The sequence below is a fragment of the Accipiter gentilis genome, chromosome 1, assembly GCF_929443795.1.
Source record: "Accipiter gentilis chromosome 1, bAccGen1.1, whole genome shotgun sequence".
Taxonomy (NCBI): domain Eukaryota; kingdom Metazoa; phylum Chordata; class Aves; order Accipitriformes; family Accipitridae; genus Astur; species Astur gentilis.
This window is the reverse complement of record NC_064880.1, coordinates 17,144,064-17,160,677: the sequence shown is the minus strand read 5'-3', so window position 1 is coordinate 17,160,677 and position 16,614 is coordinate 17,144,064. Positions and strand designations below refer to the sequence as shown.

At 41.5% G+C, this 16,614-nt stretch overlaps 1 protein-coding gene across 48 annotated transcripts in view; it reads left to right on the top strand.

Moving 5' to 3' along the window:
* Positions 1 to 16,614, top strand: part of MAP2 (microtubule associated protein 2) — a 238,206-nt gene that overhangs the window by 190,644 nt on the left and 30,948 nt on the right. For 22 of the 48 annotated variants that reach the window (XM_049813666.1, XM_049813594.1, XM_049813586.1 and 19 more), the window contains 4 exons: positions 5,900 to 6,154; positions 8,508 to 12,308; positions 12,557 to 12,763; positions 13,188 to 13,322. The exons of 8 other annotated variants lie outside the window; for them this stretch is intronic. In XM_049813666.1, coding sequence (XP_049669623.1) covers positions 5,900 to 6,154; positions 8,508 to 12,308; positions 12,557 to 12,763; positions 13,188 to 13,322 — 4,398 coding nt within the window. Of the gene's footprint in view, positions 1 to 5,899; positions 6,155 to 8,495; positions 12,309 to 12,556; positions 12,764 to 13,187; positions 13,323 to 16,614 lie in introns of all 48 variants that reach the window. 18 more of the 48 variants (XM_049813924.1, XM_049813758.1, XM_049813907.1 and 15 more) reach the window with 7 other exon arrangements.

The window sequence follows — 16,614 nt, the reverse complement described above, 5'->3', positions numbered from 1 at the left end:
TTTAAAGACATCATTATCCTGTTAATGAAATTATCTGCAGTAATTTTGAAAATATCTTTATTAAAACTGATAAATAAACAATGTAAATCCATAACAGGCACAGACATAACAGCCCCAAACAATACTAGACTTTGCACTCCTAATGATTTTGGACTATCACAATAATATGTATTAAGCATTTTTACTGATGTCAGTTCCTGTAGTTTTAAGGAACAGAGGCAGGGCTTCTATTTTCTTGCCTACAATCCATTCCGAGCCTATACAGAAGGGATTTTTCAGCCTTGTTTGCATCAGTATAGAGAAGTCCTGGGGTTTCATCTTCACTCTTGTCAATGCATTTTACTTCTGAATGGCTCCTGGGTAAGTATGACCCACAGCTGGAAGGAGAACCTCCCCTTTTGCACATCCTCCTTTTCCACGTTCTGCTTCTGAACATACCAATCTTCCATTCTTTCTCCACAATGTTCCAGTAGAAGAGGTGGCAAGTGTGTCAACGCTTTCTACTCTTGTCCACAGTAATACATGGACTAGTGTGAGAGCACCCTGCAAAGAAGCAGAGGTTGTAGTTTTGAATCTTCTCAGGTTTAGGAGGGGGTTGATTCCTGGTGTCTTGCACCTTGAGACATGTCCTCACCCCTGTAACTAGCCTTTTGCAACTGCGAGCCCACTCAAATCTGTGGCTGAATTTTGTTGAAGCTTCTGTGGAGAAGAAATCCACGGGTTCTGCATTGCAAGTGGATCAAGATGCTTCCCTGCAACCTTGCTGCTGGTTCTTAAGTACTAGGGAAAGGTGGGAAGCTCAGGTACAGCCCTGTGTTTAGCATTTCCTATTGCAATGCTCTGCAGTTTGCTGTTTGGCAGAAGCAGGCTGCCAGCTTATCTTTCCACACCTACCTCCTTTAAGCATGCATAAACCCCTGAATGTGGGGTTTGGATTCCACTACAAGAGTGAAGCAGCTAAACTATCGGTGGTTCAGGCATTCTTTGTGCCCGGAAAGAAATTATGAGAACAGGTCTCTTAAATTAAGTTCCGTAGATGGTATTTGTGTATGTGCATAGCATGCCTCCAGTCCTGGCCAGCCTCAGGGCTGTCATGGAATCTGAAACATGGGTCATCTATCTTTTGCAGCACTGTGATACATACTGGAGCTACTAATATTGCTATCAAGGAATAGTTTTTCTTCCTTTCTGTGGGTGATTGAGCCTGAATGGGCTGACACTACAGCATTCTTTTCCCAGGCGGAAGAAATACATGTCATTACATTACAGGACACTTGCTGCCATGTTGCTGCAGAGAGCAGACAGTGCTTTTTTTAAAGACACAGATGTTGTCTTGTCATAGTGTGCCATAGAAAGAAACTTAAAACTTATTGTTATTTGCCAGGAAGAACCTTAGAGGTCTTACAGATGGAATTAGTTTGGATAAAAATTGCTTTCTAGACTTGGGTAAGGGTGGTTAAAGCAGCATTCGTGAGCCATCTTGTTTTCAGGTCACACACAGAGATCTGGTTAATATCTGTTACGCTGCCTGTGTTAAAGCCTTGCTTTCTGACTCAGTGCTTTGGATCCAAGAGGAAAGTTTTGGAGGCTCTGGAGAAACTCTTTAAGTTGTAATTGCCTGGAGAAAGGCCAGGGACACTGAGCACGGACTTGTTCTTGAAGCTAGTAGGAAATCCAATGGGATAGCTGCTAACGGCACTCCGTGAAGGTAGTGTTTGTCAAACTGCCAGTTGTCATACACAGAAAATGGGCTTAAACATATTTTCTCTAGTACTAGATGTTTACTTTTCCATAGCTTTATTCATAGTGAGAGGGCACCTTAGCCTACACGAGCTCTCAAGTCTCGCCATTAGGTTTGTATCGAGCAGATGGTAGCCCAGTCATTTTTATTGGGCAGTATTATTTTTATTTGTCTTGCAAAAAACATCCAAGCTCCCCCTCCCTGTAGCTGGTGTAGTCCTGAGATGATTGTGTGATTATCTGTGGCGCTACAGTGACGGGTGAATAAAGCTGTCGTTCCAAAGCATTGGCAGACACCAAGGTGGGAGCTACTTCATCCACAGAAATGTGACACAACAGTGTAAACTATAGGACTAACAGAGACTGCTGTGAGCAGCTTTATGTGGCCTTTATCAGGAAAAAAGGTAGCTAGCTATTTGGGTAAGGGTTTTATTTGTTGTTTAAATGTTACTTATATATAGGGAAAAGAAGAAAGTGGGGAATTTTGAAATAGATACAATGAGAAATAAACCCACTATTGACCAAAGTGTAAGCTGGTTTGCTTTTTAATTAAAGGAATTTTCAAAATTTATACTTTCAAGTACTTCACATGATGACTATGTGGGATACCTCAGAGGTTTTTAATACAGTCGGTCAGCTGTAAAATACGTATGAGTATCAGTGCAAGTTGTGAGATGTGGTTTGTGTACAATACGTGTTCCTCTAAATAATGAGTGTATAGTTTTGAAATTCACTTATTCTGATGGTTGGACATGGCCCATGTGTTAAAATGCACAGCTGCCTCATTCCTCCGTCCTGCATTAACCTGTAGCGTGGCTGATTTCATCCACTCTGCAGTATGACATAGTGGCTAGCGTTGCTAGTGCATGCATCCATCGTGTTTTGTCTTTTCTTTGTCTGTCTGTCCTGCAGTTTTTGTCTGTGTGTGTCTATTTGTAGATGAAGGGGCGGAGGATAAGGTGGGACTGCTACACCACTGCCCAGGCTGTGGGCCTGCTGCCAGCAGGGAGTGGCGTAAACACCTGGCCCCCTCCATTTCAGTGTCTGTGCCCGATGATGAGCCCTACAATTCGGATGAGGAGTACTATGAACACCCTTTGTTCAGCTCAGAGTGGACTGGCTCTAGTACACATCCCAGTGCCACAGTGAAGAGCACAGAGGTCTTGTTGGGCCATGATGAAGGTGAACTGAGCATGGTCCCATTTTGTTCCTCTTCCCCTCTACCCGCCTGCCATCCATTCCATTATATATGTGTCTGGGGTTGTTGCTTTCTGGGAAGGGAAACCTAGTTGTGTTTTCTCCCCACATGGAAGTGACACCCCTCCAGAGTCTCTCCATATCAAAGTGAAGCTGCAGCATGAGCAATGAATGCAACTTTGGGGTCAGTGAAACCATGGTCCCTGCTTAAATCAGGGCTCTTGGTCTACTGGCCTGGCTTATAGCAGAAGCAAAAGGAGCAGATAGTTAAAAGAAGCGTAAGCTAATTTGTTCTTTGTGCCAGAGAATTACTGCCAAGAACAGTGTGCAAAATAAGCCAAAAGATTGTTACTGGAGGTAAGTCAGTTGTTAACACAATGGGGAAAAAAAAGCACGTCTACACCAAAGATAGCAGTGGAAGGTCTTTAATTCTCCAGTAGGCAAAGGAAATCAGTTTTACCCCAGTATACACAGGTGACTTCAGGCAGTATTGGGTCATGTTTGATCTCTAGTTCTTTTGTGGATACACCCAGTTAAATTGTGTCAGTTGACTGCAAACAAGGAGAAAAAAATAATTACTGCTACTGTGTTTCTGTACCCCCTTTTTCTATGGCCTGAGCATACATAAAAGTGAAATGGCTTTTGAGGGAGAATCTATTTCAGTGACTAACAGGAATGCTGACTTCTACAAGGCAAGATAGATCACGTTTCATCTCGCAGCATTTGACTAAATCTTGGGACACAGGAGTTGAAGTTAAAAACAGTACTGAATCCTCTAAAGGTTTGTGTCTCAGGAAGATGAAGGTGTATACCCGAAATTGCTCACTGGGTCACCTCAAGAAAACCAGAGTTGTTCAGAATTAACAGGATTAATATAGCCTAATACTGCAACAGCACCAGAAAGAGATCAATGCTAATAATTGGAAGATTGTTAATGTCACTGTGTCTGCCTGAAGCTCGGGAAGACAGAAAATCCCAGGAGTAGCCTTACTATAAGCTGGGTGCCTATAGCTGTAGTTAGAGCACTCCTGGATTGGTTACTTCATGGGCAGCTTCCTTTTCAGTCATGTGCATCTACACCTGTTGAAAGTGTGAGATCTCAGAACATCTATGAGGAAAAAAAAAAAAAAAAAGGGAAATAAGCTGGATCATCAGTGAAAAGATAGGCATTATGAAACAGCCCTCCTCACTTGCTGCCTGTAAGCTAGCAGTCTGTTTGGCATAAAAGTCTGCTGCACAAAGGAAGTCTGTAGGATTCTTCTGTTAAGTCAGCGATAACTTTCTACTTTGGTGAGTAATTAGTTTTAATCATGTGGCATTGTGTGAAGTGTCTAAGGAAATGGAGGTGTATAACTGAAATTGCTCCAAGTACAATGAGAGGCTTTCCTTAAATTCTTTTAATTGAAAGGGATGCACGTATAAAACTACATAAAATTGGAAAAGTAAAACAAGTTATTCAAGTCAGGACCTCTTGTAGCTGAGCACCTGCTGATCTGCCAGGCTGCTTTACAATCTGCCCGTGTGTAAATATCCCTGTAACATTCAGGCATTGGTCCAGTTCTGATTCTGAATCTTCTGGCTTCTGTTCATTTAAGATATAGTATCTAACCTTAATTACATTTTTATATGTTATTAATAATGTGTTGTACTTTACATAGTGATATTTTGTCAGCCTCAAATAGTGTTTCTGTTCCTTAAATCACTTTTTAAAGGCCATAACTTAAGTGGATGGATGATTGTCTTGTTTTCATTGGGCCAATCTCAGGAGAAAATCAAGCCCTTGTGAAGAGGTTTTATTTTAATACCAAGAGGCTGGATACAGCCCCTTCCAGATTTGAAACTACTTTGTTCTAAGTCTGATTCAGCAATGTCCTTAAACATGAGACACACTTTAAACCTGGGAGGTCATCAGGTTGACTGCAGCATGGCTGCTGGTCAGCTGCTTAAGTATGTTGCTGAATCAAAGGTTTCACACTTAATCCTGACTTCTTATCAGAGGGGATACTAGTAGAGCACACTAATATTCTGCATGAGTAGCAATGGCAGGAGTACAGTCCACAATGGAGACTTTTCTAATCATTCTTCTGCCATGGCATGAGTAAAGACTCCTCTTGCTATTACTGTACTGAGCCTAACAGCCCATAGTCTGAGTGATTTATTTTAGAAATTCAGATGAACAAATAGTTATATTGCACTCACTGGTTTCTTTGACTTAATTGGTGAGGAGGAGCCTGGGGGCTAGTGGGGAAACAGAGAAGAAAATAAGAGTCCTTGTGTCAAAAATGTGATTTTCACATACAGAGTCCAGGTGTCAGGCAGCCTAAGGGAGAAATTGTTTATTAACCTGCTCAGAGTAGGAATCTTGGCTGAATTCTTGTAAAACCATTACTTATCAGCCATGCACAAGGCTTATTAAGACTGTGGAAGTGGCTCAATGTTTTGTCAAATCCAGGATTCATGTGCTAGATTGACTTGTTGGCATTGAGCAGTCAGTGTTGCCAAGGTCAGTGGAAAGAAATTAATGCCTTATACCTTCCTCCACCTCAATTGAATGTCTTGTACTGGATTAAACAGCTCATTTATCAGAAAAATGTGTGTACTTTGAGCTCATTGATGCATTGGTGTTGTCAGAGCCATCCATCATTCAATACCATCTCCATTTGGAATGAATATTTGACCCACAGTCATCTTTGGGAGAGGTATACCTGTAAAACACTTTCAGCTCTCATCTTACAGCATAAATGTGCTTCTCTGTGGGAGACAGGTTTTTTGTTTTGGTTTGTTTCTTTCCCCTAAGGAAGATGCAGTTCCACAATGACTAAAATGGGCTGATAGCAGTCCTTTGACACACTTAAATCCAAAATGTTCAGAGCTGAAAGTGTTATGTAAAAGCAGTCCTGTGGAGTTGTGTGCTTGGTGTTTACTGTTGGTGTTGATGTCGCCTCCTTTCTCCATCCCCAAGAAGAAGAACCAGTAGAGAGTCCGATGGCTGTGGAAGCAAAACCTGCTGCTCTTCCTGGGAAGCAACTGGGGAAAGAGCACGGGCCCATTGAGCCTTCGGACCAGGCAAAGGGCCTCTGTGAGGGTCAGTCGGATTCTGGTTTGGAGACCAAAGTGTGTCATGAAGACAAAGTGGCAAGTGTGGCATCCAGCAGGGAAAGTGTAACTGTAACGGAAACACCCCTGAAAGACACATCCCCTTCCTTGGCTGGGGAAGGTGTGTCCTCCTTAGGTTTGCATGTGTTTGCTGCTGATAAATCCTCCTCCAGCTTTCTCCAGTGCTTTCCCAGGCTGCTTCATTTGCTGTTCTTCCCATTTATTAGTATGACTGCTCTTGTTATTATGCTTGAAGAGTGTGTAGCAGATAATATGATTGCATAGGTGCTGTATGACAACATGGTTTCCCACCACTGCGGCCAATTCCTGATTTTTTACTTTGCCATGATAAAATATGCTTTGCAGCTAAGCCGATTCCTCTGCGTAAGCCTTTTCCCCCATCTCAGATGTGTTTGCCAGTCACATTGCTAATCTGTGTATATTTTTTTTTTTGTTTTTGGTGCAGAGATTCATCTGCTTTTCTTTCAAAAAGTACATTTATTGACTTTGACTATGACATAAAGAGGCTTAAACTGTAGAAATGTTTTCATTTGCAGTGTGCAGGTTTTTTGTTTGATTCTTTTTTTTGGTATGTGCTTCAGTGCATTCTGGTTTAGCTTCCCTAAAGCTATCGCTTCTTATGTCATATCCTTGCCATTCATTGCAGTCTACCCACCTCTCCTCAGTCATTGCCAGAACTCTGATATTTTGTGTCTTACATTATTACAAATGCTTAACGCTGCTGCAGTGTCCTTCTTAGGCAAAACCTCCATCACTTCCACTGGGATGTTTGCCTTCATAGTGAAGTTTAGGACCAGGTGCATAGGGTGAAGTTCTGATCTCCTTACTGAACAAAATATTTACTGCAATCAGTTGTCTTTCAGTACATAAGAACTAGGCTTCAAGATCTTCCTTTTAATGGTATTTCTCTTCAGCCAGTGCAACAAGGTGTAAAGACACATTTTGCAGAGTAGTGATGTACCCATTCACTGCCTGGCTAAGAAATGCTGCATTTGGGAGGCTGGTGTTCTGGTTGGTCCAGCTAAATATTAAATTCCTTTGGCAGTCCGAGTATGTTTTGATGCCATTGGTATCATTCATTTGCACTACAGTAAGAGGCATAGTAGGATACATAAAGAAAGTCAGTATCTAGCTGTTTAATTTCTGTGAAATGAGAGTGACATCAGCTCAATGGCCATGTTTTTGTACTTCATAGGGTTTCAAGTAAGTCACCAAATATGAAAACATAAAGGAGCAAAATTACTGTAGTTGTAGACCTCTGGTTTTTCTACCTGTAGAGTTTAGAATGGCAGTTGCTTTTTTGACTAAATGTTAACATATGCAAATATTTAAAGAATGACTAATACTTTGATACTATTGTTCTAAAAAATTCAGATACATCAGAGCAAAAAGATGGCTCCATGGACTTTAAATCAGATATGAGGAGATTCAGAGCTGGCCCAATGCTGCTTTTAACAAGCTTTAGAAAAACTCATAAAACCTTTTTTAAAGATTACTGCAGAAAGTTCTGCCACATTCTGCAGTATCTTTCTTCATATTTTCCATTATAGGAAGATTTCCACATTTTCCATAGGATATTAAAAAAGAACAAGCTATTAATGATTAACAGAGCATGTATTAAAATAGTGAACTAGGTATTACTCCCTAAAAATATAGTGGCAGACCGTAAGAGTATCATTTCTAGTTTCAAATTAACTTAATTAGGGCCTGATCTAGTGTCATTGAAACATGCCAAGTATTCTTTGTCTTCAGTTACAGCTGAAGATGGCTGGCCATTTTGAAGACCAGACCTTCAAGATCTGGGACTACTAATAGCTTTGTTGCTGATTTACACATACCGGTTTTATGGCAGCAGTGAGATTTTTGTCATTTGTCAAAGTGAATGTCAGAAGTTGGTACAATTGAAAAAACAGCCTCTTCTGACACTTGCAAAACCTTTTGTATGCATTATTTCTTCAGTTTAGGCTGCATGTAGAAGAAAAATGTAAAAAAGATATAGAAAGGTATAACTCTATGTTTTAAATGTCAGCAACAGACAAAGGTACTATTGATTAGACTTAATCTTGCAAATTTTACTAACACAAAACTAATATAAGCTACAGAATCCAGCAAAGCATACCAATGAAGTGAGGATTACTTGTGGTTTTGCTGTTGTATACACACCACAATGATGAAGAATTCACATGAAATCATCTCATTTCACTGGTCGCATATTTATATGTGTAAAACTCACATTTTCACTATAAAACCTCATATATTGAAAGGAAACTAGGATTTAACACTTTAAAGCAGATTTCTAGGTGGATGGTCTTGCTGCATGTTTGCATCTTTCTCCCTCTCCTTTCCATCCTTCATACCAAGATGTTGTTGTAAGCCACATGACTGCCTGCCTGTAAGTGCTTTAAATAATTTTGTTATAAAACCCAAACAAACTACTTCAGATTTACTTGCAGCTACGAAGATGGAATTCCGTGTCCAGGAGGGCGCATGCCCTTTCGCAGCAGAACCATTAGACACAAAGCAACATGAATCTGACAAAGACAGTAAGACTGATGAGCAACCTAAACATGATGCCTTAGTTCCACAGCCAGCAAAAATAGAGGCTGTAGATAAAAAGGATTCACAGAGCAAAGACAAAGAAAAAATACCTTCACCTCTATCAGACCAGATCTTGGAAACTGATTCACAAAAGAAGGGGGAAGCCAGTTTTGCAGAACCTGCTGTCAAGCCTCCTGCTCTTCAAGAACAACAGGACTTGTCATCTGAACTGCCTAAAGGGAGCGAAACAGAAGAAAGGACTGCAGATGTGCCCTCATCATTAAACCAAGTCATGTCTGTGAAATCTAAATATGACCTTGTAGATGTCCAAGATCTTGACATCAGCCATGGTGAAAGTTCTCTGTTGCTGTCAGAACCCAAGGCAGAAGCAGCCAAAAGTGAACTTCTTTCAGGCCCATCTCCTGCTGTCCCCCAGCAGCTTCCACTCAAAGACAGTTCCAAAACAAAACAGGAACCCACTGACCAACTGGTTGCCAAAGATCTCACTAAAGATGAACACATCCACAGAGACAGGACACTAGCTCTGCAGGAAGTCTCAGCAGTAACTGTAGATGGCCTGAAAACACCGAGCACCCAGAAAATCCCTGCATGGGGGGAGGAAAAGGACATGACCAAGGATGAGAGTGATGAAGAAGAAAGGTATGACTTCTACGATAAAGGGGAGGCTCGAATATTAGATGATGGTAAATTTGCAACAAAACCTGAAGTTAAGACGCTTTCTCTAGACAAAGCAGACTTTCAAAAGGATGGTGAAGCTAAAATGTCACCTAATATTTTCAAAGCAGAAAAAGAAATGGACCAAAGGGGGCTCCCAGCAACAGTAGACATGAAAAAGGAGGTGCAGCCAAGCACACAGGTACCCCCAGCCCAGTTAAGCCATGAACTGACCCTTGAGAAAACAGTAGAGCACCCTGATACCACTCAGTTATCCAGAATAACAGAGAAAGCCCCTGAGGCACCAAGTTTAACCACTGACAAGGCTCCTACTCTAGAAGCTTCTCAAGAGCAAGATTTTAAAAAAGATACCAAGGAGGATAAGACAAGTGTTTCAGCTCCTCATCAAATTAAAGAAGAGGAGGATCGATCAGGAATGTCGAAGTATTTTGAAACCTCTGCTCTGAAAGAGGAAGCCTTCAAAGCAGATGCTCTGAAACAAGGCAGTGATTACTATGAGCTAAGTGACACTAAAGAGAGTATGTATGAGCCTCATCAAACAGATCATCCAATACCTGAAGACAAAGAGGAAGAGGAGAAAGAATTGCAGACAGAATTGGATCATCAGCAGAGTATGCCTGCTCATGAAGTAGGGTACAGTACCCTGGCTCAGAGTTTTACACCAGACAAATCTGAAGAACCAAGTTCCCCAACAGAAAGAATGTTCACTATTGACCCCAAAGTCTATGGGGATAAGAGAGAACTCCACAGTAAAAATAAAGATGACCTAACTCTGAGCAGGAGCTTGGGACTTGGAGGGAGATCTGCAATTGAACAGAGAAGTATGTCTATTAACTTGCCCATGTCCTGCCTGGATTCAATAGCTCTAGGATTTAGCTTTGGTCGTGCACATGATCTTTCTCCCCTTGCTTCGGATATTCTAACTAACACTAGTGGAAGTATGGATGAAGGTGATGACTACCTGCCAGCAACCACACCAGCATTGGAGAAGGCCCCCTGCTTCCCCATTGATAGTAGAGAGGAAGATGAGCACATTGAAGAAGAAAAAGCAATGGCAGAAGAAAAAGTCCAGTCTGAGACCTTGGCCGAATCACCATTCCTGGCCAAAGATTATTACAAAAATGGGGCTGTCCTGGCTCCTGACCTGCCTGAAATGTTAGACTTAGCAGGGACAAGGTCTAGATTAGCCTCCGTGAGTGCAGATGCTGAGGCAGCGCAAAAGAAATCGGTTACTTCTGACACTGTTGTGGAAGACAGCAGCACAGCCCTGCCACCTGTGACAGATGAAAACCACGTAACTCTAAAAGCTGAAAGTCAGCTGGAAGACTTGGGCTACTGTGTTTTCAATAAGTACACAGTCCCACTCCCTTCTCCAGTTCAGGACAGTGAGAATTTAACAAGCGAAACCTGTCCCTTTTACGAAGGCACAGATGAAAAACTGAGACGTGGCCTAGCTCCTGACCTGTCTTTAATAGAAGTGAAGTTGGCAGCAGCTGAAAAATCAAAAGAATTCCTCAGTGAAAAAGACTTAGGTCACCATGCCACTGGTGAGTCCGTTCTGGTGAGGGACTTTGAGCAGGAGAAAAAAGAGAAGCTGGATACTGTGCTAGAAAAAAGTGAAGATCAAGTTGACTCTAAAGAGGCCTATCCCATTAAAGATGCAGAGCCAGAGAAGACAAGACCTGAGGCAATTTTAGAAATGAAAGAAGAAAGTGTGGCTGATAAAGTTCATGTAACTGATGATACCACGTATGACAGAAAATCAGCTTCAGAGATAGCAATAGAAAAGGATGCTGTTTCTTTGTTGATGGAGAAGGACGAGAAGACTCTTAGTGTTGTTCCTGAAATAGCTGAGATAGAAGCTCCAATTAAACCAGATTACAATGCTATAAAGCACGATTTGGAAGTGGCTGCAAGGAGAGCTGACCAAGAATATCAGAGTCACTTAGATGCTAAGATCAGTGAGGTTGTTTCTCTCCCTTCAGGGAAGGACAAAGCCTCTGTTAGAAGAGCAGAGTCTGAACCCAAAGACACTCAACAGGAAGATCACTTGTCCAGAGAAGCAAAGGATGCAGATCTACTTTCCAAGATTGAACCTAGTTATGTGAAGGACAGCACCAAACTGTCAGAAACAGAAATTAAGGAAAAAGTTCCTAAACCCGATCTGGTACATCAAGAGGCAGTTGATAAAGAGGAATCTTATGAATCTAGTGGAGAGCATGATCAAGCCCAAGAAGGTTTGAATGGAGAATCCTTCAAATCAGAGGACATCAAAGCAGAACCTCCAAAACCTCTCGTGTCTGGGGAAGAGACTCCTGCACAGTTACCAGCAAAGGAACCTTCTGTGGAGCTTCTCCTTCCAAAAGCTGAGCCTCTCCAGGAAGAGCCTGCTGAGATTCAGATGGAGAGCATACCACAGCCTGCAGAAGAAACTGAAAAGACTCCTGATACACCTGTGAAACCTATGGAAATCCAAAAGCTGCTGCCATGTGAATTGGCAGCAGGGGTCACAAAACGGGAAGAACCTGAGGAAGAAGAGGTAGAAGTAGGGCAAGAAGAAAAAGAGGAGGATAAACAGCATCTTATATCAGAAGTGCCCCCAGAAATAGACTTCGGGAAACTTACGGCTGAAGAAATGCTAGCCAAGGGTAGCCCAGAAGTACTGCCTGAACTGAAAGGCATTATTGAATCCGTGGTGACAGTAGAGGATGACTTTATCACAGTGGTGCAGACAACAGTTGATGAGGGTGAATCTGTTTCTCACAGTGTGCGCTTTGCTGCTACTCAGCAGGAAGACATCGAAACAGGGGACTCCCAGGCTGAAGAGGAGCTGGAGGTTGAGGAAGTAGCTGACATTCAACTTGAGCCCAAGGAGGGCTCCCCAGAAGCTCCTGCTTCACCCCAGAGAGAAGAAATCCTGCTCACCGACTACAAGACAGAGACGTGTGATGATTACAAAGATGAAACAACAATCGATGACTCCATCATGGACACAGACAGTCTCTGGGCAGATACTCAAGGTGTGCATTATCCTTTCTGTTTTGTCTGTTAAATATTTTTGCTTCCAAATCATAATGATCAAAGAGCAAAATGATTATAGTTGTAATAGTAATCTCAGCATGTTTCAGAAAAAATGGTAAAATAGTCTGCCTTTTTTTATTAATCCATCTGCTCTGTCTTCAGCTATCTTTTCCCTGCTCCACGGCAGTATTGTTAACATTTGTTACTAATGTTTTGTTTGTTGTTATAATTTGCTCTGATCCTACAGATGATGATAGGAGCATCATGACTGAACAGTTAGAGACTGTTCCTAAAGAGGAGAAGGCAGAGAGAGAATTGCGAAGATCATCTCTTGATAAGCATAAAAAAGAGAAACCTTTTAAAACTGGGAGAGGCAGGATTTCTACTCCTGAAAGGAAAATAGCTAAAAAGGAACCTAGCACACTCTCCAGAGATGAAGTGAGAAGGAAAAAAGGTTCATTTAACACTCCCTATTACAATATATATATTTAATTTTTTTAAATATTTTTTTTTTTACTATTGTACAGTACTATCCGGTTACTCTGTTGTAGATGATGTGCAGCTTAATAGTATTAATGATAGTGCTTTTTAATGAGACATTGTACAACTATATAAAAAGCCATGTGCAAGGCTCACTGCTCCACTGGTCCTGTGTCATTGTAGGCATCCCCACTGATCACTGGGTAACACATCTGAGGTTAATGCACCAGTATTCCCCCTCCTCTGACTTAGGATTTGTTCACCCTGGTAGAAGCGATGCATTGGGTTGGAGTTGTGGAGCAGTGGGCCTGCCACTTTATGTATTGTCATATGAAACTGTTTGCTGGTTTTTCTCCTGATTCTATGTTTTTGTGTTTTGTTTTTTTTTTTGTCCGTAGCAGTGTATAAGAAAGCTGAACTTGCTAAAAAAACTGATGTTCAGGCCCACTCTCCCTCCAGGAAAATCATTTTAAAACCTGCTATCAAATATACTAGATCAACTCATCTCTCCTGTGTTAAACGGAAGCAGACAGGTGACTGCGTTCTGTTCAGTTATGCAATGTGGCTGGCAAACATAGACATTTTTTTTTTTTTTCTGTAAATCTCATGGCTATAGCAGCTTATCTATTTTTTTTCCTCCAAGAGTGTCAGTCTTCACAAATAGTATTGCTTTTTTAGTGTTTTCTATCATTTTTCTTTTCTTCTTTTTTTCCTGGTATTTTTTTGTTTATTTAATGGAGGCCATGATCATGTATGCTTGTCATTGCTTGGACCTCCAAGTGCTGTGGTTGTAACTTGGCATTGTGCTTATAGTATGGTGTTATAGGAATTTCTACTCATCATTTTGTTCTTTTTTTTTTCTTTTTAATTACGCTCTTTTTTTTTTCTGGTGGGAAAATGTTGACAGCTTAAACCATGGTATGCATTTCCATTATTTTGCTTTTTTACTCTCATGCATAATAAGAAGTGTTTCAGACTTATATTTTGTTGATTGATGTTATCTGCATTGACACTTCCCAATCTGTCACTGATGTTTATGCTGTACAGTCAAAATCCACAGGGGGAATCCAGCCACATGCAGCATGAAGCTGAGAGAGAAGAAATCTGGGCTCACACTATGAACGCATTCCAAGCAAAAATCTGAATATTTGGTAGAGGAAGATGAAAGGATGAAACAAATGATTCCTGTTACATCTTGATAGGTGTATCATTATTTAGAGGACCAAAAGAACACTTTCAGCATTTTCATCATATTACTCGTTACTGTGAGTTCAGGGTAGAAAGATGAACATCTTGACTTTTCTGGTGATCTTTAAAAAAAAAAAAAAATTGCTAAAAGAGGCCAAGTTTTCTGTCATGTAGCATAGCCGCATACTGCAGTGCAGTTGTTGATGAGTGAAACTAGGGCTATTAAGTGAAGAACCATGCACAGCAATGCAGAACTACATAGGCCTCTTCTCATGGCTTAGAAATTAAGAAGAGGATTTATTACCCATCCTATAGTTAAACAGTGCAATACCGAAAGTGTTCCTTAGAAGTCATTCCCATCCAGTTTTGCACCAATGAGTCACTCCTATTCTAAATTTAGACCAGTCTCAGTATGGAGGTCTGACTAGTGAAAATACAGTGAAAGGACAGTTATGCAAGGGTAGCTTTAATATCATGCCCCCACTGTATGAAATGTGTATTGTCTCCTGGTTGTACTCCATTAGGACAACAGAGCTAAATACTTGGTCCCATCGCCTTGCTCCTGTGAGGGAATCTGGTCCTTTTACTTCCCCCTGCCATGAGAAATGAAGCCAGGGAAGGAAGGGCTGATCCAGGCCCCTCTGTGTTGCAGTGATGGCTCCTCCTCAGTTCAAAGTCTCTGGGCTGTCTTAACTTGCACTCTGGACCCAGGAGGTTCAATCAGCAGTGGAAGTGTGGGGGCGGGGGGTGGCAAGTGTCAGTTTTGTAGTGTTCTCAACTTCATCTACACTTCTACAGCCATGTGGTCAGTGCTGTCTTGCCCTCAAGTACTCTACCACTAAATCATCTGAACTCTTCTGGCCCATAGCATCCCGGAGAGGCCTGAGTCATACCAATAGACTTGCATAAAGAAATCTGCCCGGTGCCTTAAATGTGTGCTGCTTGGCAACTGTCAGAGCTTTTTTCTCTCACTCCAATACGTGGTGAAGTAGATGTATAAGTCAAAGTGAAAAATGTAATACAAAAATGACCTCCCAGTTCATTTAAATCCTGAGATAGAGAGCAGCCAAAATGATGGAACCAGATTGATCATAAAATTTTAAGTAATGTGGGTTGAACTTTGAGGTTTGGTCTCTAAAGCAAAGGAGCTTGAACCATGCCACAAAATGAACAAAAATATCTCTTAAAATGTTTCACCATACTCAGTGTTGCTGGAAAATTCACAGTATCCCTTACTCTCTTCTACCTCACCTTTTTATACTTACTGATGGGACTTGAGGGGAGGCCATGAGAAAGAGGGAAGTGCCATGTGATATCCTAAGAGTGTAGGTGGCCATATGTTAACCTATATATCCTAAGCCCGAACCAGTCATCCAGCTCTTTCCAGGATCTGGAATTTAGAGGGACAATGTCTTTCTCCCATTTTCCTTTTACATAAAAAATAGCACCGTTTCTTGAAGCCAGTTTCGACTGTCAGTGTGTCCTATTTGGAATGGTCTTGTCAGCTTTAGTGATACATGGCCAATGGAGCCCCACCAAAAGTCCCTTGGCAGTGTAGTCTATACAGCTTCAAGTGTATGCAGTCAGCTAAAACCTCCATGTTGCATTTGTTGTGACTTTATACCAAAACATGTCCAGTCAAAAGATACAAGTGCCTACAAAAAAAAGTTAGTATTTGCTCATATTTTCTGCGTAATGGCCCAGGAAATTACATCTTTCCCGTATTTCCCTTCAATACCAGAAAAAACTTCCCATGTCACTGGTAACCACTGGCAAATACTGGTAACTTACAGTGCCATATTTACAAGGGAGGGACTGCTTTTTAAGAGATTCATCCTTGCCATTTGAAAAAGAAACTGTGTGGCCAACTCTGAGAAAAGAGTTGTGAAGTCTTTGCCTTGACTGGTGTAGTTCCATGAATGAAACCTCAACCTGACTTGTGTTTTGTTAGTGGCTGTGGCTGTGAGATACCACTGCAGTTGTGCCATCAGAGGAGCGTTTACAGTGGCAAGGCCAGGACAATTAACTGGTTATAAGCAGGAGTTACTATGTGATACACTTCTGTGCCTTGTCTTCAATTCTGGGGTCACCCCCTGAAGTAAAACATGTTTGTTGTGTATTTAAACTGGCAGCGGAGCCTGTAGAGATCTTTTGTTCAGATGGAGAAGTTGTGCTTTCAGGTAAGTCAGCACAAGCAGCACAGCTATTCTTTCTACTTCATAGTGGTGGCTGCTTAGGGTTCAGTGCCAAGGGAAGGAGGAAAGATGCTATTTGTGATTATTTAGGAGATGCAAAACAGAGCAAAACCAGCAGTAACAGGTGTTGTAAGATGTGACGCAAGAGGGCTGTGCTGTACTTATCCCTGTTGCAAATTCAGAACTGAAGTATGCAGTTATTTTGTTCTCCTCTTCACAAGTTTTCTCTCCTACTCCTTCAATTTAAAAAAAAAATATATTAAGAGGGGAGAACTAGAGTGGGAGTGTGACAGAAAACCAGGGATCTCCTCACCACGCCTGGAAGCTGCATAGGGAAAGGAGAAAATTCATCTGTTCTGTCCTGTACATTGCACTAGGGTTGGTTTTACAGCTGGAAGGGGTTGCTTTTACAGTTGGAACGCAGTTGGGTTTACAGCAAAAG